The 21,830-nt window shown below is 44.3% G+C and overlaps 1 protein-coding gene across 2 annotated transcripts; it reads left to right on the top strand.

Moving 5' to 3' along the window:
- Positions 1 to 3,451: 3,451 nt before the first annotated feature.
- KBTBD8 (kelch repeat and BTB domain containing 8) lies at positions 3,452 to 13,774 on the top strand. 2 transcript variants are annotated; one of them, XM_072127932.1, is made up of 4 exons: positions 3,452 to 3,673; positions 7,094 to 7,304; positions 7,980 to 9,094; positions 12,222 to 13,774. In XM_072127932.1, exons 2-4 carry the CDS (start codon positions 7,156 to 7,158, stop codon positions 12,680 to 12,682), a joined length of 1,725 nt encoding a protein of 574 aa, XP_071984033.1. In that variant the 5' UTR covers positions 3,452 to 3,673; positions 7,094 to 7,155; the 3' UTR covers positions 12,683 to 13,774. The 2 variants fall into 2 exon arrangements, with proteins under 2 accessions (XP_071984033.1, XP_071984032.1); XM_072127931.1 differs by lacking the exon at positions 3,452 to 3,673 and adding an exon at positions 3,674 to 3,734.
- The last annotated feature ends 8,056 nt before the right edge of the window (positions 13,775 to 21,830 follow it).

Genomic DNA, 21,830 nt, shown 5'->3' with positions numbered 1-21,830 from the left:
TGCTATTTTGTTCGCACCGCTCCGCGCGTATCTCCCGACAAGTAAGCAGATGTGCCGAACATCTGTAATCTATTCTGCACTGTGTTCTGCACTGTGTTTTTATCTTAAATGATCCTGTGGTCACTGTGTTCACTGTGTTCACTGTTTTTATTCTATTCTTCACTGTTCTTCACTGTGTTTTATTAATTAAATGATCGTTCGCGAGCAGGGGAAATAATGTTATTCTGGTCACCTAGCAACCCTTACGTTTAAAACGCATTGCACTCGCATTGCACTTGCAATGATTGCGAGTGCAATGCGTTCTTGATGCATCTCCATAGACTTGAATGGGGCGTGAAAAACGCGCGTGACTCGCAAAAATAGAGCATGCTGCGATTTTGACGCGCGTGCAAACGAACGCAAGCACGCGCGTTCAAAACCACGCAAATGGAGAAAGACCCATTGAATACAATGGGACAGAGTGCAATGCGAGTTCTGCGCGTCAAATGCACGCGCAGAACTCGCGCGTGAAAAACGCCAGTGTAGAAGGGGCCTAAGGCCGCACAGGGCGCACAGGGCGCTTTGTCTGCGCTTGCAAACGCAGACAAAGTCGCGCCCACCGGGGAGGGCCTCGGCTCGATCGCATCGGCGTTTCTATGGAAACGCCTGCGATCGGGAACGAGCCGCTGGTGTTTTGCGTTAATTTAACGCGAAACACCGGCGGCTCATTCCCGATCGCAGGCGTTTCCATAGAAACGCTGATGCGATCGGGCCGAGGCCCGCCTCGGTGGGCGCGACTTTGTCTGCGTTTGCGTTTGCAAGCGCAGACAAAGCGCCCTGTGTGGCGCCGGCCTAAGGGTGAAGACACACATGGCGTTTTTGGGCCGTTTTTGGGCCGTTTTTACTAAGTGCGTTTTCAGATCGTCAAAAACGCATGCGTTAAAAAACGCATCAGTTTTTGTCCGTTTTTCATTGCGCAATTTCGGAAAACCGGACAAAAACGCATGCCTTTTTAAAAAACGGATGCGTTTTTAACGCATGCGTTTTTGACGATCTGAAAACGCACTTAGTAAAAACGGCCCAAAAACGGCCCAAAAACGGCATGTGTGTCTTCACCCTAAGGGCGCGTTCACACGTTCCGCTATCGTCGCGTTCATAACACGATGTTAGCGCACAGTGGGCGGGGCTCGGGACGATCGCATATGCGTTTCCCAGGAAACGCATGCGATTAATAACCCGATGGCATGCGTTTCTCTGGAAACGCATATGCGATCGCCCCAAACTCCGCCCCCTGTGCGCTAGCGCCGCGTTATGAACGCGGCGCTAGCGGAACGTGTGAACGCGGCCTAAAGCCTGTTTCACATTATTCCGTCATCAGTCCGACAGCACGGCCATACCAGGGACTGATCACTGTGCTGGAGATTGATATGTGTCGGCTCTGCTACATACTGGGGAATTAAGAACTCCAGGGCCGGTTTTAGACAATGTGGGGCCCTGGGCAAAACTAAAAGTAGGGCCCCAAAATAAAACTACTTTATGAACATTCAGTAAGAGGCTCATTCAGCCCTGCACAATAATAACACTTTGGAGTTTAAAAACACTATTATGGTAAGTATCTGTAATATGGATGCAACATCCCCCACCGGGGCCTCGCCTTTTCTTGGGGCCTGGAGGCAGCCGGGCCCAGAATACCGGAGTGACTGGCGGTTGCGGCCTAGGCACGCTAGTGTCACGGTGCTTGGTATGGGGGGAGGGTTGTTGCACAGCCTGGCAGGTCTCCAGCAGGTGGTGTGTGCAAGAAATATGGAGGGAGAGGCTGATGTACTGGTTCTCCCTGGTGCAACCCCTGAGGGCGCGTTCACAGGTTCCGCGGGGCTCGGGCCGATCGCATATGCGTTTCCCGGGAAACGCATGCGATTAATAACCCGATCGCATGCGTTTCTCTGGAAACGCATATGCGATCGCCCCAAACTCCGCCCCCTGTGCGCTAGCGTCGCGTTATGAACGCGGCGCTAGCGGAACGTGTGAACGCGCCCTGAGTGTCTGTAAGGTCTGTAGGGTAATGGATGGGGAGCCCGTGGTGGTGACAGCCGTATCCAGGTATCAGACGGAAGCAAAGTTGTGCAAATCAACTCACGGTTCTTTATTGAACAACAGGCCCAAAACCGGTTAAACAAGAGATTCTGGTACTGGAGCGGTCGTGAAGAGTGATCTGCAGGAATAGTGCTTTTTATTTTCATTGCAAACGCATATGCGATCGGCCAACCCCCCTCCCACTTTAGTTTTGGATGTGTTTAAAAACACCACTTGGGAAGGCTCAAGCTTTCGCAAGGCGTTTTTAAACGCAAGCGTTAAACGCAACGTGTGGCCGCACCCTGAACGTTCTGCCAGCTTTTTTCAATCTCGTTTCCTTATTGGTCGCACTTTGCGACACATTAGGCGCAAATTAATCGGCCGTGCCACAATTCAAAACGCATTTAATAAGGCAAAACAACAAAAAATATAAATCACAAGACAAAAAAAAGGAACAAACCAGGCGCAAAAAAAAGCGAATCTAAGACACAGTGGGCCACATGCCCCCTGCGCCAGTTTTCTTTCAGACTTTGCACGTTCCTTCATGTGCAGACTGCTTGCACAGGTATTTAAGAAGTGTCTGAGTCACATCTATGGCGCACTCTAAACTATTTGGTGCAACGGCATATGAAACGTGATGCAAATTTTGGCATTGAAGGGGGCGTTCCGGCGCCGTGCATCACATTTAACATGCAAAGTCCAACCAAAATGTGTTGCACGCCCCATGTTAAAGGTGCACCGAAAAATAGTGACAGGGCAGTGCAGGGGGCACCAGATTCATGAAGAACGTGCGCCAGAAATCCTGAATCTGGCGCCCCATGCACACTACACAGGCAACTGCATATAGTACAATAAATGTAGGCCACATTTACTAAGACCAGCGCAGTGTGTACTATGTGCAGTTACCTGTGTATAGTGCAGGGGGCGCCAGATTCACGATTCATGAATCTGCCCCCCCCCCCCCCCCCCCTCTGCACTGCCCTGACAGAGCGCACCATTTATTTTTTGGTGCACCTTTAACATGGGGCGTATGACACACTTCTGTCAGACACTGCATCTGCCGCACGGTCCGACTGAGCACCGGAGCGCCCCTATATGTGCAGTACAGCGCAGCAGCGTCACATACGTGTCTCAGGCACTTGATAAATACATAAAGTCTGACAGGGACTATAATAAATCTGGGCCACTATTAATGTCCCCCATCATGTCCAGCCCTGACCATATGGAACTATGGGAATCCCCTCTCCTCATGCAAAACACTTTCACTTTCCATTATTACCTCAGAGGAAACCATTACATTCCAAAACCTGCAACAATATGTCATATGTGTGTATAAAATACATGTGGATAAAGTTACATTATTGAAGATTGACACTCTCCGCCCCTTAAGTAGACTGAGCCCCTCCTACTCCTGCCCTCTAGGACTACATCTCCCGGCATGCACCTCTCCCAGCTGCTGACACGTCACACAAAACACCGGGGAAAGGCTCCGCCCTTCTCTATCAATTCGGAACTACATCTCCCGGCGTCTTTTGCTAGAGCTAACCAATAGAATCGCCGCGGAGGTGAGAGGGGAGGCTTGTGATTGGCTAGGAGGGGACATCCGGGCTTTCTAAAGGAAGTAAGTGACGTTTTGTACTCAAGCTGGAGCCGGAGGAGGAGAATGGCTGCGCAGGGAGGAGGTGGGTTGTTTGGGGTGTCTCAGGGCTCTGGGTTTGCATTTGGGGAGGTGAAGGGGGGTCGTTTTTCATTCATTTGTCTGTATATAGGACTGTCATAGAGGCTGTATATGGGGATTACCCAGCATGCAGTGCTGTACCTGTGACTACCCTGTCTCCTGGGTGATCCCCCTCCAGTGCATGTCCTCAGTTCCCTTCTACATCCCCCCATGATTGTGCAGGTCATGTCTCCGCTCTGTGTCGTCTTTGGCGCCAGTCGTCTTTATATGGCAACAAAATGACCACTTCAGGCAAATAGTGACTGTTTTTGAAAGTCTAAACTTTATCGACAAGTTTTTTTTAATGGACGTTAAGTGTTTGGGTTTCCCATAGCCGGACCCCCAGGTCTTCCTGGCTCTTCCCTTCTTACCCAGTTCAGCACCAGGGGTCTTATAGTGGTACTGATAGGTATTATAGATTATGAGTGGCAGGTGGTGGGCCCCTCCAATCTGATCCTAAGGATCAATAAGATTCCGGGAGTCGCCCCCCTTTAACAATAAATAATTCTTTATATAGCGCTCTTTATATTTTATCTGGAGGTTGTGGAAGGCCGTGTCCATTTCCGTAGCCTTGTGCAGCTTTGGGGTACACAGGATCACACTAACCCCCCCCCCCCCCCCCCCTATTTTCTTACATATTTAAATGAGCCCTCCGGTGCTACCCTGCGCCATCTTCGGGCTGGCGGTGGCTCTCGGCACCTATCGCCGGCCGGCTGTGCGAGACTTAGTGTCTGCGCATGCGCGATAGGTGCCGAGAGCTTGGTGACGTCACGGCTCTCGGCACCTGAAGGAGGAATAATTAAACATCGGAAGCCATCGCCAGCCCGAAAATGATGCACGGTAGCACCGGAGGGCTCATTTAAATATGTAAGAAAATAGTTATTTTTGCTAAACTAACGATTGCCGTGCCTAACAAAACTATGTGCCGGCATCAGCATTAAGTAGCCTACCGGGTGGTCTGCTCGCATGATTTCATCATGCGGGCAGTGGTAGGTTTCCTTTAATAGAGGCTCTATCGGTAAGACCCCCGGCTTCAGGGTATATCAATCTATCTGCAGCGTCTTGTAGGGCCTGACCAGGTGGGATTCAACCTGTGAGCTTGGATCTCCATTTGTTTCCATCGGATAGGACTCTAGTGGGATGAATGACCTTTGACACCACTCATAGGTTCCTAATCCTGGACATCCAACCTCATCAAACCATTGTAATATGAGGCTTGTCATAAATGTTACATTCTCCTGGGCACCTTACACACATGCGCATACTTGGCTCGGTATTACTGAGTGTGCAAGTGCTATCGTATTGGGGTAGTTTAGTCTAGTGGCAGCTTATGGCTTTTAGAACAAAATGATAGTACTGATCTGTGTTTACCCTGAATATAGGTCATTGGTTCAGCGTTAGGATCCCCAATACACACAGGGCTGTGATGACCATATCCCATGGCCAACATCACTATAGTTAAAGATAACTGAGCTGTGCCCATGGGGTTTCATCTCTGTATGTAGACCATTGCTGTTTGTAGGTTTTGGCTTGGGGCATCCTGTGATTATTTGGCTGCGTTCACACTTAACCTCATGGCAGGGCCTAGTGCTATTGGTGATCGAGATTTTCGCTTGTGTATGTGCACTCACAGCTGCAGATAATGCAGAGAGGAAATCCACAGCTTATCCATATGGCCAGAGACACGTTCCATGTGTCATCCTTGTGCCACCCGTTTTGCGGATTTGTAAAAATGAAAGCAGGCTCTTCAATTATGTAATTGGCTGAAATATAGACCTCAGGTCACATGATATTTCCTAGAAACGATGTAAAACCGGACTGCACGTTGATTACGCACACTTCACACCTGAGTGCAGTCTGTTATCTATGGATTTAAATTGGACAGGACCCGATGAGACATGTCTCATGTCTGACATTGCGTCTCAATGCAAAAAAGAGTAGGAAAAGCGCACTGTGGGCATTAACAACTATAAAAATAAACTCTAAAAATAAATAAATAAAAAATGTGTGATCTACATCCTGAAAAATTACGATTATATGTTATAGGTATGAGGGGCGGGACCCTCATAGACCCAAGAGCTTACCGTCTATTTTAATGGCAGAATATCAGCTGCGGATTACAGTAGGTTTGAGAACTGAGATTATAAAGTTGCCACGAAATGCTCCGCATGGAAATTGACATGAACTGTGGACTCCTATTACTTGCAGATTTTTGCCCAGATTAGATGCGGGTGAGGGGTAGAGATTCCGCAGTTACCTGAAGATTCAGCTTCCATTACACTTGTGACAAAGTTTGGAGCTAATTTTTTCTGTCGTCCTGCTGAGACGCATACACACGTGTGATTTATGCAAATAATTTTTCGTTATGGGACCTAGAAAGTGACCATCCTGCCTGGTTGTCACTTACCTGGAAAATCCTTGTACTTGCCTACAGCAAATGTAAATGAATGTTTTGGAAATTGGAATGGAGGATTGGGCATATCCAATTTTAACATGTCCAATACTTTATTCCTGTAGCTGATAGGCCTCACCCATGTGCGCCTGGATTTATGATCCTGTCATGGCGGCGCATCTAATGACATCATTTAAAAGGAACCCGTCACCACTATTTTCACAAATACAGGTAGTGGCAGGTTCCTATAGAGCTCTAGTATCTGACACCCTGCTTGTAGCTAAAAGTAGTTTCCCTCAGATCCCCATAAAATCAGAGTTATAATCTTGCCTGGTATCTATGCAGCTTTGGAGCGAGTCCAGGGGGCGTGGCCTAATGTCATGTGACCAGGGTGACATCATCAAAGGTCCTTAAGCTACTTAATATGAAAACTGTACATGTACATATCTGACCGCATAAAACCATCACAGCAGCCTCCATGGACTTCTGCTTCTCTCCATGCAGCCTGCTGTGATTTCATGTGATAAAATATGCTGTGATTTCATGACATGTATGCTTAGTGTACAGTTCCTAATGCTACAGAAGCTATAGGACCTGTGATGATGTCACCCCGGTCACATGACATTATAGCAGCATACAGCAATAGGGATGGAGAGAAGCTGCTGGACTCAGCCTGAGGAGGCCACGCCCACCTGGACTCGCTGTAGCCATGCTTAGTTACCAGATAAAACTATAAAGTTCAATATATGGGAATTTCCCGGGGAATAGCTACAAGCAGGGTGTCAGATAGTTATTACAGCTCTATAGGAACCTGTCACTACCTGTATTTGTGAAAATAGTGGTGACGGGGCCCCTTTAAGACCTTGCAAATGCTAATGGGGGCTGTTTGCATTTAGCACAATTTTACACAAATTTTTGCATTTATTTTTCAGAAGTAGCCAAGTTTTTACAAACACAGAATGGAGTCCCTTCGTCCAGTCCAATCAGTAGTGGGATGGACCCTTACCATGCCTGCAGCATTCTCCAGCAGCTTAAAGCGATGTACGATGAAGGCCAGCTGACCGATATCGTTGTCGAAGTGGATCATGGGAAACATTTTTCTTGCCACCGGAACGTCCTCGCAGCAATCAGTCCCTACTTCAGGTAGGGAAATAACGTTATTAAGCAAAGCTGCAATAGAGAATGAATGCAGGGTCAGGATATATACCCCACCTTGTGCTCTAGTCATTCAGGAAAGTGGTCAGGCACCCATCAATTTACATGTCTGGATATGTATCCAAAATCCATCATGATAAATAGTGACATTATTCCTAGATCCAGGCAACTCCTGGCCTCCTTCCTTATAAAATTAACTTGCTAATGAGCTTGAAGGGCTCTGGGGGCATTACCAGTGCCCCTCTGTTCTGTAGCTTCACTGGCTGTTACACTCTGCACTCTCTGCCAATCCCCCCCCCCCCCCCCCCACCACCACCACCACCACCACCAGAACTCTTCATCAGTTTTAAGTTGATTTTTAAAGGGGTTGTCTGACTAATATAAATATCAGTGTCAGGATGGGGAGGGCTTTTTAAAAGTTGTGGAGCTTCAAGAGACACCGGGGCAGGTGAGTATAAGTTTTTTTTTTTTTTTTTTTTTTTTAAATACCCTCCCGAGCCGGGCACCAAAATTTTTGTTAGACAACCCCTTTAACAGTAAATTTCCTTTAACCCATTCTATCTTTGTCTCATCTTGTTGAATGTATCTAAGTAATATGTTCCAGTGTAATATTGTGTATGTACATTGTGTCTTTAATCTATCCCTTTTCTCCCATGACTACAGATCTATGTTCACTAGCGGCCTTACGGAGAGCACACAGAAGGAGGTCCGGTTAGTGGGGATTGAAGCGGATTCCATGCAGCTGGTACTGAACTATGCATACACCTCCAGAGTCCAGCTGACCGAGGCTAATGTCCAGGCTCTGTTCACTGCAGCTAGCATCTTCCAGATCCCTTCCCTCCAGGACCAGTGCGCTCTATTCATGATCAGCCGCTTGGACCCACAGAACTGTATAGGTGTATTTATTTTTGCCGATCACTACGGTCACCAGGAACTTAAGGACAAGTCTCAAGAATACATTCGGAAGAAGTTTCTGTACGTCACCAAAGAGCAGGAGTTTCTGCACCTGAGGAAAGACCAGCTCATAAGTATCCTAAACAGTGACGACCTGGACGTGGACAAGGAGGAACACGTGTACGACAGCATCATCAGTTGGTTCGAACACGACCAAGCCGAACGAGAAATCCATCTTCCGGAAATATTTGCCAAATGTGTCCGTATGCCTCTTATGGAAGAACAATTTGTGGAAAAGATCCCTCCTATGTTTGCACGGGCAATGCCTAAAAACCACGTACAAAAGGGAAAGATTAGTGCCAATTACTGTAATCGGCGTCTCGGCATGACCGCTTCGGAAATGATCATCTGCTTCGAAGCTGCCAGCAAACACTCAGGGAAGAAGCAAACTGTGCCTTGTCTGGACACACTCACGGGAAAAGTCTATAAACTATGCAAACCCCCCGGAGACCTACGAGAAGTCGGGATCCTCGTGACGCCAGATAACGAACTTTACATCGCGGGGGGCTACAAACCGAGTAACAACGACGTCTGCATAGACCATAGAGCGGAAAGCGACTTCTGGCTGTACGACCATTCGAATAATCGGTGGCTGGCCAAGGCGCCGCTGCTCAGAGCCCGAATAGGTTGCAGGCTGGTTCATTGTTGCGGCAAGCAATACGCCATAGGGGGCCGCGTATATGAAGGGGACGGGCGCAATCCGCTCAAGTCCGTCGAATGCTACGATGTGAGAGACAATTGCTGGACGGCTGTGAGTCTAATGCCTGTGGCCATGGAGTTTCATAGCGCTGTGGAGTATAAGGACAAGATTTACATCCTACAGGGTAAGATATGGGATCACTGGCTCTGTAAGAGGAAGGTTCTGATAGCCCAAGTGCGTCTTATTCCATGGTAGATCTAAGTCAATGTAGATTTGTCACTAAATCTATGGCAGAAATTATCCATCTTGTCTTGTCCTCGGCTTATATGAACTTCATAGGGTACATTTACACCAGTTTGTAGCCCTCTGCTTCAAAGCACATAATCATCACCAAATCAAGGATTGTAAACCAAGCATACTGACAAACAGGTGTGCGGGCCCTCTGGCAAGATCTGCTCTTTAACTTCTTATGCCCTTGTGTGGTGTTTTTTTTTTTTGTTTTTTTTTTGTTTTTTTTTATTACACCAATTCGTCTGAGGGGCTCCAGCCTCCTTAGGAGTTAACGGAAACTGGAGCCCCTCGGGCTTAGTTGCATAAATTGAAACAGTTTTACCCCCCCCAAAAAAAAAAACATAACAAGCTAAAAGAAGAGCAGATTCTGCCAGAAGGGGCGCACACCAGTATGTCGGTGTGTTTGGTTTACAATCCGTGATTTGGTGATAGATGGCCTTTAACGGAAATCTCCCCTCAAAATCCATCATGATAAACCAGAGACACTTACTCATAGGAACATGATTGTGGTCATCTTCTTTGTTATCTATGGCCTTATTCCTTCTAAACTCAACTTTTAAAATGATGCTGATGAGGCAGAAGGGCTCTGGGTTGTGTGACCAGGCTATAACTATCTGCCACTCTTACCCTACCTACCCTCTGGCTGCTGTAATCTCACACGGTCAGAACAGCCTGTGAATCAGCAGCACTTAAGGGCTATGGCAATGTCCCCCAGAACCCTTCTCGTTCATTAGCTTAATTTAAAAACTTGCTTGTAGAAAGAATAAGCCCATAGATGACAAATATAAGATGGCTACCACAGTTTCGGTGCCTGGATCTTTGTGCAAGTGCTGGATTTCCTTTAAGGATATGTCGCATGAAAGCAGCGCAGCTCCACCAAAATCCCCTTCTAAATACCTGTCACAGCCGTGAAAAACTCTAAAATCTCGGACTATCCGTTGAAAGTGTTGTCCACGGACACTTGGTAAATAAGCCCCATTGAGCGTATACACCAGGAGCTTTCCTTGTGTACACGCTGAGCGTATCGTAAAAACGTGATGTGAATGTAACCTAACGCTGTTGCATAACGTGATGCACTTTGACCACTTCCTATAAATGTAGAAGCCAAAACTGATAGACTGGGGAGGATTTCCTAAGGTCAGATTACTAATGCTCTGACTTGGATTGTGCTAGAAATCTGATAAAATTATGTAATGTTTGTCCTTTGGGTGCCCCCCCCCTCCCTCCCTCCCTGTTAAAACTTTGTGTATTTGTAAATTTTGTTGAAGGAATTGACTGATGTTGAGTCACATAAAGCAGCAGATTTCTTAATAGCGGGACATTTCATCACTTCCACTGACTTTGCTTAACTTGGAGGACTTGTCACCAGAATTTTACCCCTCACACCAGTGATACCTGCTGGTAAAGGAGTAAAAGTCCTCCCCATATCTCCTTAAATTATCTGCACCTTACTTGGGCACTGAATCTAATTATAGATGGTTTTTATTGAGCACATGAGTCCACTTCTGAAGAGAAGAGTCAAGGTTTTCTCCAGCCTGCCAGTGAGTCCCCGCCTCCTCCTTCTGACTGATCGCTCGGTGTAAAATCTGTATCTGAGCAGACAGGAAGTCCTCAGTCTGTCTTACTAGAATGCTGTCCCTCTCACAGCATGGTGTATGTAACAGTGAGCCCTGAGTGGGAAACTGCAGATCTTCTTGCAACCCCTGCAGTGGGCGGGGCCAAGTGGTGGTGGGAGGAGGCAGATTTAAGCAATGAGGCCTGCGCTGCACATTTAAACTTTACTCGCATCCCCTCTGTGCCTTGTTTGATTGTGCCTGTGCTGGATAACAGGTTCCCTATAGTAGGAGCTACTTCACTGATTGTAGCATTAATTTAAATTACCCCTTGTAAGGCTCTTTACAGTCAAGTAGGTGGTTTGAACATTTGAAGGCCTAAGTATTATTGGATGCTGAAACTAATGGTATTTATTATACTGAAATGAAGGGGGGGGGGGGGGGCAGAGATAAAAATTCCACCTAAACCAGAATGAATGAGCCGCATCTGTTAAAGGATTCTACGAGGGGGGGGGCGGTCTGGTGAAGGTTGTCCTCTACATGTGCCAAGCAGAGCTAGCAGCTGCAGGAGATGCATTATATATTGGAAGAAATTGTTGCAGAATCTCTGCCAAATATAGAAGTGGCCTTAGAATATATTGACTTGTTGATCGTGGGGGTCTTGGTGATTAGACCCCCACAGATCACAAAAATGAGGGCTCCCATGTACCTCCGTCAGACCCCCTCATAACTCCATAAGAGTAATGGAGCAGACGGCCGCGCATTACTATTCTGCCCGTTTTCATGAGAGTAATGGAGCAGACCGGTCATGTGCGGCAGTCTGCTTCATTACTGGTATGTGGGACCCCTCATTTTCGTGATCTGTGGGGGGCTTATCACATCTTTTCACATCGGACACGAGAGGCACCCTGGTAGACCATTACCTCCACTTTCCAGGCAATTACATGGCCAAGTTTTAGATGAGTTCTATTTGTATGAATGGATCCCAGCTGTAATACAGAACATGGCCACTAAACAATGTATGGCGCTGTGCTTGGTGAGGAGTGACTATGCTGCAGACCTTTTCTGAAAGTCATGGTCTCTACAAACACCTGATGGATGGCGGTACCAATTGCGCTGTGAAGCAAGAGTAAAGGGTACTCCACGACCCAGTTGCCGGTTTTGAGGCCCCCTACCACCCTCTGTACAGTGCACTTCCTCTGTCCGCGTAGATGGAGCTACTGCACATGTCTACTACACAAAACGAGTGTGTCCAGGGGGCAGAGGGAGTGCGCTGTGCAGAAGGTGGTAGGGGGCTACCAGTAGCTTCCGGAACACCTTTGTATAAATTGTAACATAACTAATTTAACTGGTAATACTTTGTATAATCCTTGATGGTAGATTTCTTTTAAGAAAACCCCTTTAAAATTCTATAATTTGTTCATATTTTATATGAAACTGGCTTTTCCTTTGTTTGTCTTACTATAGGAGATGTCTTTTTATGCTATGATCCTCCAAAAGATTATTGGTGTTACCTGACTCCCATGACAGTTCCTCGAGTCCAGGGGATGGCGGCTGTATACAAAGGTTCCATCTACTATGTAGCCGGCATCCGGGGGAACCATCGAGTGCTCACCGTAGAGGCTTACGACATAGAACAAAACCGCTGGACTAGAAAGAAAGATCTTCCATGTGAACAGTCTTCGAACCCGTACATCAAACTTGTCGTCCTTAAGGGTAAACTCCACCTATTTGTTCGCGCAACCCAAGTCAGCGTGGAAGAGTTTGTGTTCCGGACCAGTCGAAAGAATTCCCTTTATCAGTACGACGAGGTGACCGATGGTTGGAAAAAAGTATACGAGACTCCGGAGAGGCTGTGGGACCTTGGCCGTCACTTCGAATGTGCAGTTGCTAAACTTTATCCCCAGTGTCTTCAAAAAGTTTTGTAGACTTGAGGCGGCTTTTTATCGGCTGCCGACGGGAGGGAAAAGACCATTCAAAAACTGTCAGTATTTAATGTCTGTGGACGGCTTCCTGTACTTGTGGATTGGGTGCTTTTTAAGGTTGCAGTATGAGTTGCCGTAGGATCGCAGCTTTTTTTTTTTTTTTTTTTAATTTCTCACCACTGTATTTCAGTGAAACCTGAGTTTACAAAGTGCAATTATCAGCATTGTTTTCATGGTGTACATGTATTCATGTCATTCGTCGTCGTATTTTGTAGGTAGGAATTGTTTTTAACGTAACTTATTGAACGCTTTAGAGGAACCAAGATATCTATGCACTAGAGCGCGGGCCGAACCTACGACTACACAACAATTGGTAGAGGATGCGGGCAACGGAGGTGAGACTCCTTCATGCCTTAGCCTCTATGGGGCAGTTCCACTTGATTTCATCCTAAATTGTTTCCTTTTATTTAAGGAATCTTGTGTATTGTCTTAAGATTTCTTTTTAATTTTTTTTTTTTTTTGTTTTGTTGTGTTCAGCTGGTCGAGTTTCTAATGTCCCAACTTCTTGACCTTTTTGAAATAGTGGAATTTTTTTGCTGTCTCTTGTAGGTCGCATAGGTTTGCTTTGGAATGAACTTGGAAAGAGTGGTCTTCTGCATTATATTTAATCCAACTTTTTTTTTTTTTTTGTATTTTACATCTCTATGGTGCAGAGGATGTTATATGTTGGAGTGCCTTCATCGCTACACACCGCGGCACAATACGTCAAAGTGGTACTGCATCTTTTTAAAGTTTTGAAGACTTAATACGGGTAATATCTGAGGCAATATCACTAGGCTTTGTGTCTTTTTCTCCCCTCCGAACCCCCTTCTGATTTATTTATAACTCTAGGGGGAAAAAAACAAAACAAAAAAAAACACTATTGATCAAACCTTTTTACTTGGTTTACCGTTTTCTTGCACGGACGGCTTCCAGAGTCCTGCAGTCCTTGCCCGTCATCCTTGAGGCTGCAATACATACGCTACATACTTTGACGCTTTTCGATTTTTGGGCTGTTTTTAATGATTTTCAGTATTTTGTTTTCATTTTGTATAGAGAACTATGTGTCTCTTTTGAGTTCCTTTTTTTTTTTTTTTTTTTTTTTTTTTTTTTTTCTGTATTTTTTGGAAAAAAGCACATGTCATAGCAGGTTTTAATTTGATCACATGCTTTAATTTGTGTATTTAAATGGTGCTATCTTTATATATAAAAAAAGTTAAACTAGAAGACCAAAATTAGAATAATCGATTTTATCTAATGAGTACTGTACGTAGGTTGCGGTAGTTTTTGGGGTTTACGTGTATGGGGGGGTTGTAATATCTACTCCTTGACTTAATTGTGTGAAACCTTTTTAGTATATTCTACTATTTTAGGAATATATTTTGAAGATCCGTTTCGATCTTCACAACTTTGTGTAGATTTTGGGACACTCCTATGGGTAAACCTTGCCAGACTTTGCATGGTTGTGGAATTTTTTTTTTTTTTTTTGTCTTCAGAAAAAAATTTACCCACCCTTCATTCATTACTGGTCCATTTTTGATTACCGTAATTTATCTTGGTCATGTGAACTGCTCAAGTTCTGAGATCTTGCACAGGTTGAGCAAAATCTTGTAGAATTTAGGAGCCACCTTCATAGACGTAGAAAAAATTTGACCTAACAAATGTCGGGTCATCGATTGTTTCGGCACGTTGGCTACAAACTCATTGGATCTTTTGGGGCTTTTACTTCCAAAATAATAAGAGGCTCAGTCTAAAAATTGGCTTTTTACCAGATGAAAGTTGGAATAGCCCTACCCACCCACAAGAGGATGAAGGGTTCAGTCATCCAAATCGTGCCGCGTTGTCCTTTTTTGTCTTTTCCCTTTTTGCTTCCAGTGCTGTATGTGGGGGTTAAGCTGGTCATACACCAGAAATTTTGGTTGGGTTAAAAGGCAGATTTTGATACATTTTCTGCCAACCATCAGTGCCTTTTCAAGACTGGTGGGAAGTGTCCATCAAAGACGCTCTGCCATGTTGGATATATTTTTGGCCATTGTTGGGTGCTTAGGTGAAAATTCATGCTTAATAAGATCTGTAGCCTATCGATGGAAGGCCAGACCTGACTATAGATTCCATAGTGATCAATTGGTTGGTTTCACGAGTTTACCACATAGCACTGACCCCTCAAACAACCACTTTTAAATCGCGAGCAAAAAGATTTCTGTTGTATGTCCAGCTTCATTCTCCTACAAATCCCTGGTTCAGTTCAATTTAAGGGGACATTGAATAGGGGACTAGAATCTACCTGGTGGGGTCCGGCCAGTGGGAACTAGAGATGAGCGGAACCAATCTTTTAGGTTTGGCATGTATCCTTCAGCAGCTCCACCTAACCTGCATGCAGAGCAGTCAATTGGGCAACTTTACATCCTTATCAACTAGGCTTGGCCGTGATTGGCTAGGTGTATCCACCTGGCCAATCACGGCCAAGCCTAGTTGATAAGGATGTAAAGCTCTAGCAGCCCATTAGGCAGAGCTGCTGAACGGAGGATGTCGGATCCAAAGTTTGGCTCCGCTAATCTCTATTAACACCACCACTGATCCTGTAATCGGGAGTCCCTTTTTGTGGCCCTCTCGTAGACAGTGAGAGGGAGCACAGAAGATACCCAGGTACCCAATTTTTGTCTTCCCCGTAGTATTGACTGTCATGGCAGGATGCATGCTGGGCCAATTGCTACAACAATTTGTGAGACTGAAACTCCAATTGTTTAGATGGTACAGCCCCCCCCCCCCCCCCCTTTAACAGCTTCCTATGCAGTTGAATATTATTGGACCCGGGTTGAGTGGAGGTTGACTGTAGCTTGTTGGTCCTAAAAACTGCCTGTAGTTGCTACTCTCTATCCATATAAATTCATCATGGAAATATTGGCTGCTGGCAGAGCGGCCATAAAATTTTGGTAACGATGAAATCTTTGGGGGTGTAATGTGTGGTCCTATGGCATTATCCCAAATAATGCTGTATACTTCCATGTAGAAAATGTATAGTGTATATTGCAATTGACTATCTTATCCTATAGCCTCGCCTCTTTTATAGTTGTTGGAACAGAGTTTCGGGGTCTACTTCTCCCTAAATTGAGACAATTGTACCACCTTGTTGCACAGATTTGGCAATGAGATGCCACCTACAGATCTGTTATGTAGCCACCATATACAACCGAGAGAGGACCTAGGTGCTAGACAGAACCAATCCCAACACTTAGATTCTGACCCCACCTTGCTGCCCTTTTCAGATTTAGTTTTTCGCTCCATCCATTTAGTTTGTCTTTAAATATATCATTTTTTTTTTTTTTTTTTTTTTTTTTTTTTGATCGGGAATAAGACGTCCTCATTAACATGGCTGGAGGTCACAAATTGGAACAAATTTTAGTCTGTCCTATATTTTGTACCACTTATGCCTACACTGTCTCCAGATGCTATATGCTTCAGCAACTGTCTACTAAGTGTCTGGCGCCAGATGGTAATCCCATTTTTTTTTATAATTGGTGACTATATTGGACAAAAATTAAAATTTTGGTAAATTTTTAAAGATGTTGAAAAATTTGCTTACAACCTTAACGTGGAGGCTCCCTTGCCTAATTAATCTACACTTGGTCTTGTTCATGGAAATGCATAAAGTTGCTTATGCTTATTACATGAAAATAGACAATTGGAGATTTGGGTGACTTTTAACAAGGACTTTTAGCTGATGGATGTCAGGGAAAGTTTTTACCTTTACTGTCCACTCAACACTAACTAAGGGTTAAAAGGGTAAAGGTCAACCTGGACTAAAATTCATTCCTACATCTGTGCAAAATTATCTCCCATCATGATTTGCTCAGTGGTCGTCCAACCATCGGTCTACACCATTATATGACCACCTTAAGACCATGACTCTTGCCAGAAGTTTAATGCAACTTTTGGGAGATAATGTCCAGACAGACCTCATATACACCCCCCCCCCCCCCCACAAGTCATATAAAATGGCCTCATGCCTTGAGCGTTGATTTTTATATTTGTGTTTCGGAGGGGGGCGGCCATTTTGAAACTTGGTCCATGTTTTGCACAGCTTCTACTCTTAAGAACATTTTGAGGTTTTTGAAACCTACAGCTCGTCCTGGCACACACCATATCTATAAGGTTACACCAACTGGATGGGGGCAAGGTAGAGATCTATTGTACTTGAAACACTCGTTATTGTAACAAATGATCAACTGGAATTTTGGAGATCATAAAAATTGCAATATAAGCTTAGAGAGCAATACCGCACCCCATATACATACTTGAGTGAATACTACAGGTGTACGCCTTTACCCATGTTGGGAGAAGGGGATTTCTATTGGTCCTTCCTTGTATTTATCATATTTTTTTGTATATTATTATATATATTTTATGACTATATGCCCATGTCTTGCACAAACAATACTGTGAAAAAGAAAAGCCTTGACAAATCACATACCTCATCTGTTTTTCTTTTGAACATTTACATATGCATTCGCAAGTCGTTTAATGTGTTTTTAAATTTTTTCTTTCCTTCTGTGTGTATATATGTAAGAGTATCTTTCTCCATTTACAACTCTTCTCGCTTTTATTGATTCTAAGAGAACGCTCACTGCTCCTGGTCAATTGGCGCCGATTTGTTTTAAGCATCACTTATGTGGATTGCGCGCTTTACTGGCAGGTAGGCGGTCATTGGACGTCTCCTCTCCAGACTGCCCACTTGACAGTAGAGGGCCTAATCGGCATATCGAATGCCAAATCTGCACTGATTGCTAAGGAACATTCGGAAAAAGAATATTCTGGAATTGTCCTTTTTGAGTATGAGGGGGCAAAAAGTCTCCTTTTAAAGGTCTGCATGAGGTTAAACAATATGGCTGCTTTCTTCCAGACAAGATGCCACCCTCAGGTTGTGTCTGTCTGGTTTTGCAGCTTAGCCTTTCCAACGTGAACGGTCTAAGTAGAGTTGTTGATCTAAACTCTAATTTAGTTCTCCGCTCTGTGAAGGCTTTACATTGAAAGCAAAGTTAAAAATTTTGTAAATGTTTTTGAAAGCTGTTCATCCTCCCTCCTTACTCCTCCTCCCTTATGCCTCCCCCTCACTACTCCTCCTCTTCACTCCTCCTCTCCTTGCTCCTCTTCCTCACCTCTTCTCCCCTTACTCCTCCTCTTCACTCCTCCTCTCCTTGCTCCTCTTCCTCACTTCTCCTCCCCTTACTCCTCCTCCCTTTACGCCTCTCCTCCCTCCTTACTCCTCTTCCTCCGCCTCTCCTCCCCTTACTCCTCCTCCCTTTACGCCTCTCCTCCCCTTACTCCTCTTCCTCCGCCTCTCCTCCCCTTACTCCTCCTCCCTTTACGCCTCTCCTCCCCTTACTCCTCTTCCTCTGCCTCTCCTCCCCTTACTCCTCCGCCTCTTCTTAGTTTGTTTGTGAATGTGATGTCTTCTATAAAAACCCATTTCTGGCTGTATATAGATACATTTTGCTTTTGGACAATCCTTTTGATTTCTTTCTTGGCACCATCTGTCGGAGAACTTGAATTTGTGGTGGGAAATTTTTAAGACTACTTGATCGGATTTTGGCTGAACAAACCTTCGCCATTGCCTCAAACTGGGTTGTGGCCCACCATTGCCCGTCTGGAAAGATATTTGTGAAGATTTGTATCGATATGAACGTCCGTAGATGAGGGTGTAGGATGCCCATGTGATTAATAACATTGAGCTGTGTTTTTACAAAATTAACTAAAGTTTATATTCATCCGCTGAATTTTTTTTTTTTTAATGTTTTGATTTATTTTTTTAATTATTGGTAATGTATTGTTTGTCCAATTATAAGAATGCTATGATCATTGATGTGGGTTTGGCGTTCTAAAGTATAAAAAAAAAAATTCTATTTTTAACAAAAATACCATTTTCTAATAGTGAATTATTTTTTGTTCTCTGCTCGTGTGAAATGTGATATTCTTTTTAATTCTGCCTTGTTAAAAAATGTAAAATAAAATTTTCAAGCCACACTCGGAGTCTGGGCATGAAGATTGTGGTGTTTTGACAAAGAAAAACTTTGTTTTTAGATCTAAATTTCATTGGTCCTTTTGGTCTTGTGGTGCAATCTAATTGGATCACATTACTTCCTATCTTACGGGATGCCACCATCTGGCTCCCTGGATTGTGCGACTGCATGGACTGTACCACACAGTTTAAGGGGGTGCACAAACTCCTGTCATGATTACTACTACGGTGAATTTGATGATGACAATGCAAACGCCCAAATGCATATTGAACTTAAGATTTTGAAAAACTTCTAGAGAAGTTTGAGAAGGCACACTGTCCTCCCTGTAGGAAGAGGCAATCTAGCTGCCCCTGTGATGCTGTCAGGGCCGGATTAAAGGAGGGGCTCAAGGGGCTCGAGCCCCGGGACCCCCACCACTTTCACTTTTTAAGGGGCCCCCACCAGTTTCAGACAGGCAGCGACTTGGCTCAGCTCTGTCTCTGTGCACAATGTGCAGCGGCCGGTGGCTGAGACACAGCTGCCTTCGCTGGGGGAGATCGCCAAGACCGCCATTTTCTACAGGGGTCTGGTGGCTATATACTACAGGAGGGCTGGCAGGCTGTATACTACAGGGGGGCTGGCAGGCTACTAATCTCCAAAATCATTGTTGGAAGGGCCCCCACCAGTTTGCGCCCAGGGGCCCCCACCACCCTTAATCCGGCCCTGGATGCTGTACAGAGCACAGAGAATTCTTATGGTCAAGGGTTTATGAATTTAGAGCAGAATGAAGGATGTACTTCTATTGTGTACACTGCACTCTAGGAAGGGTTGCAGGAATGGGTGCAGTTGCTATTTGTTTTTAAAGTGAACCTGTCACCAGGATTTTTAGCTGGTGACTGGTTTCAATAGCCCATGAGACTCGCAACATGCTGCTGGCAGGGAGCCAAGTAATATGAAATTAAAGTTGTTTTATAAGGTAGTGAAATGATGCAGAAAGCAGACAAAGGCATTTTTTACAATCCGCACAGGATATTGGAACCTGTCAGCAGCTAAAAATGACATTCCCGGTGACAGGTGCATTTTAAAGTCTAAAGCAAGTCAACAAATGCATTTGCTGTCAAACGGAACTGACCTTTTTTGATGTCTACCTTCTAATATATATGTTTTGACACCCCCTTTTTTGATGGAAGATATTGAAAAGAGATTAGGATTGGCCCGTTTGAATTTTCGGTGTCTGATCCTTATTATTCTTGGGGAAGAAAGTCACACTTTGCTGAGCATGCATATGTTGGGTTTGGTGAAGGCCATCACCGGCTGTTATGGTCCCCTACAGGGTTGTGTGTATGGTTTTATTTTTTTTTTTTATGCTAAACATTTTTGCTTAAAAAAAAAAATCAAGAATACGCACACAAAATATGGATAAATAATCTAGACTTCGTTTCCCTACTCGAAGTTTTGGAAATTTTAAAGGAATGTCCTGCAGTTCTGATTTATCTGGTGATGTTTCTCGCCTCCATCTTCTGTTCACCCTTATGGCCTTTGGATTAATATGTAACATCTTTGAGAGGTCTAAAAAAAAAAAAATTTTGTGCATTAAAATCTGATCCCATGGCATGAGCAGATCCTGTGGGAATCAGAATTGTAAGTATAAGAGTAACTTTGGAGCAGACTGGTTTGGGTAGGTATGTCAACATGTTTGTATCTTTGTAGCGCAAGAGATGTGCGAGTAGGTTTACTATCAACCTATGTGTCATCTACTGTGTTTGCCATATCAGGATATAGGGCAGTGGTGGCGAACCTATGGCACGGGTGCCCTCTCTATGGGCACCTGCAACATCAGCCCAGCGTAGAGTTCGCCAGACAGGACTCAAGGCCTCTTGCAGTCCCAGGCAGCCCAGGACCCTAGTAGGAAGCTACAATGATGATCCAAACTTCTTCTCCTTCTTTCTACTGTATTGGTGTCTTCAGGTGCCTATACAATTTAAACATGTGACAGAGCAGGGAGTAATAAGCTACTCGTCTAAAAGGTTTGCCATCACTGATATAGGAGAAGAAACAATTCTTATGGGTTGTAGCCCAATCACATGAGCATGTAACCCTCAACCGTTTGTAGTTTCAATTACTGGCAAATTAACTATTAGTCTTTGGCAAGATTTTTTCTTAAATCATCCTTCGAAAAATTTTGCACTTGTATGTTGTGAACTTCATTTTTCATGTAGATCTAGATTGTAACATGTTACCAATAATTCATTGTTTTAGAGGAGTTGCCACAAACTCTGATAAACAAACAAAAGGCCTGAATCCGAAAAAAAATTCTAGTATATACAGGCAGTCCTCTACTTAAGGACACCTGACGACCCCTAGTTACAGACGGACCTCTCTGCCCACTGTGACCTCTGGTGAAGTCTCTGGATGCTTTACTTTACTCCCAGACTGCAATGATCAGCTGTAAAGTGTCTGTAATGAAGCTTTATTGATAATTCTTGTTCCCATTACAGCAAAAAAATTTACAAAAAAAAAAAAACAATCCAGCTGTCACTGGGACAAAAATATACAGTTCTGACTTGCATACAAATTCAACTTAAGTACAAACCCCAGGAACCTATCTTGTACGTAACACGGGGACTGCCTGTATAGTGTTTTTTTTTGTGTTACCTGCCATCTTGCACATGTCAGTTCTTTACCAATAATAAATTATGTTTGAGCTTTTATGTACCATGTTGCTGCATTTTCTAGCACTTCTTGCCATTGTGTGTTTTTTTTTAATATTACAGGCAGTCCCCGGGTTACATACAAGATAGGGTCTGTAGGTTTGTTCTTAAGTTGAGTTTGTATGTAAGTCGGAACTGTATATTTTATCATTGTAATCCCAGCCAGAACTGTTTTGGTCTCTGTGACAATTGGATTTTAAAAATGTTGGATTGTCATAAAAACCAGGATAAACAATAAAGCTTCATTACAGACACCTGTGATAACTGTTATAGCTGTTTATTGGAGTCTAGGGCTAAAGTACAATAAATTACCAAAATCCAGAGGTCCGTTTGTAACTAGGGGTCGTCTGTAAGTCGAGTGTTCTTAAGTAGGGGACCGCCTGTACTTATGTTTTATCTCCATGC

Source organism: Engystomops pustulosus, chromosome 10 (assembly GCF_040894005.1).
Source record: "Engystomops pustulosus chromosome 10, aEngPut4.maternal, whole genome shotgun sequence".
NCBI lineage: Eukaryota > Metazoa > Chordata > Amphibia > Anura > Leptodactylidae > Engystomops > Engystomops pustulosus.
This window is presented reverse-complemented; position numbering and strand designations above follow the sequence as displayed.

Bases quoted from the DNA above. Each gene is read 5' to 3' on its own strand.
- KBTBD8 (XM_072127931.1), top strand. The intron at 7,305-7,979 runs GTAGGGAAATAA...CCATGACTACAG, and splicing joins GCAATCAGTCCCTACTTCAG to ATCTATGTTCACTAGCGGCC. The intron at 9,095-12,221 runs GTAAGATATGGG...GTCTTACTATAG, and splicing joins CAAGATTTACATCCTACAGG to GAGATGTCTTTTTATGCTAT.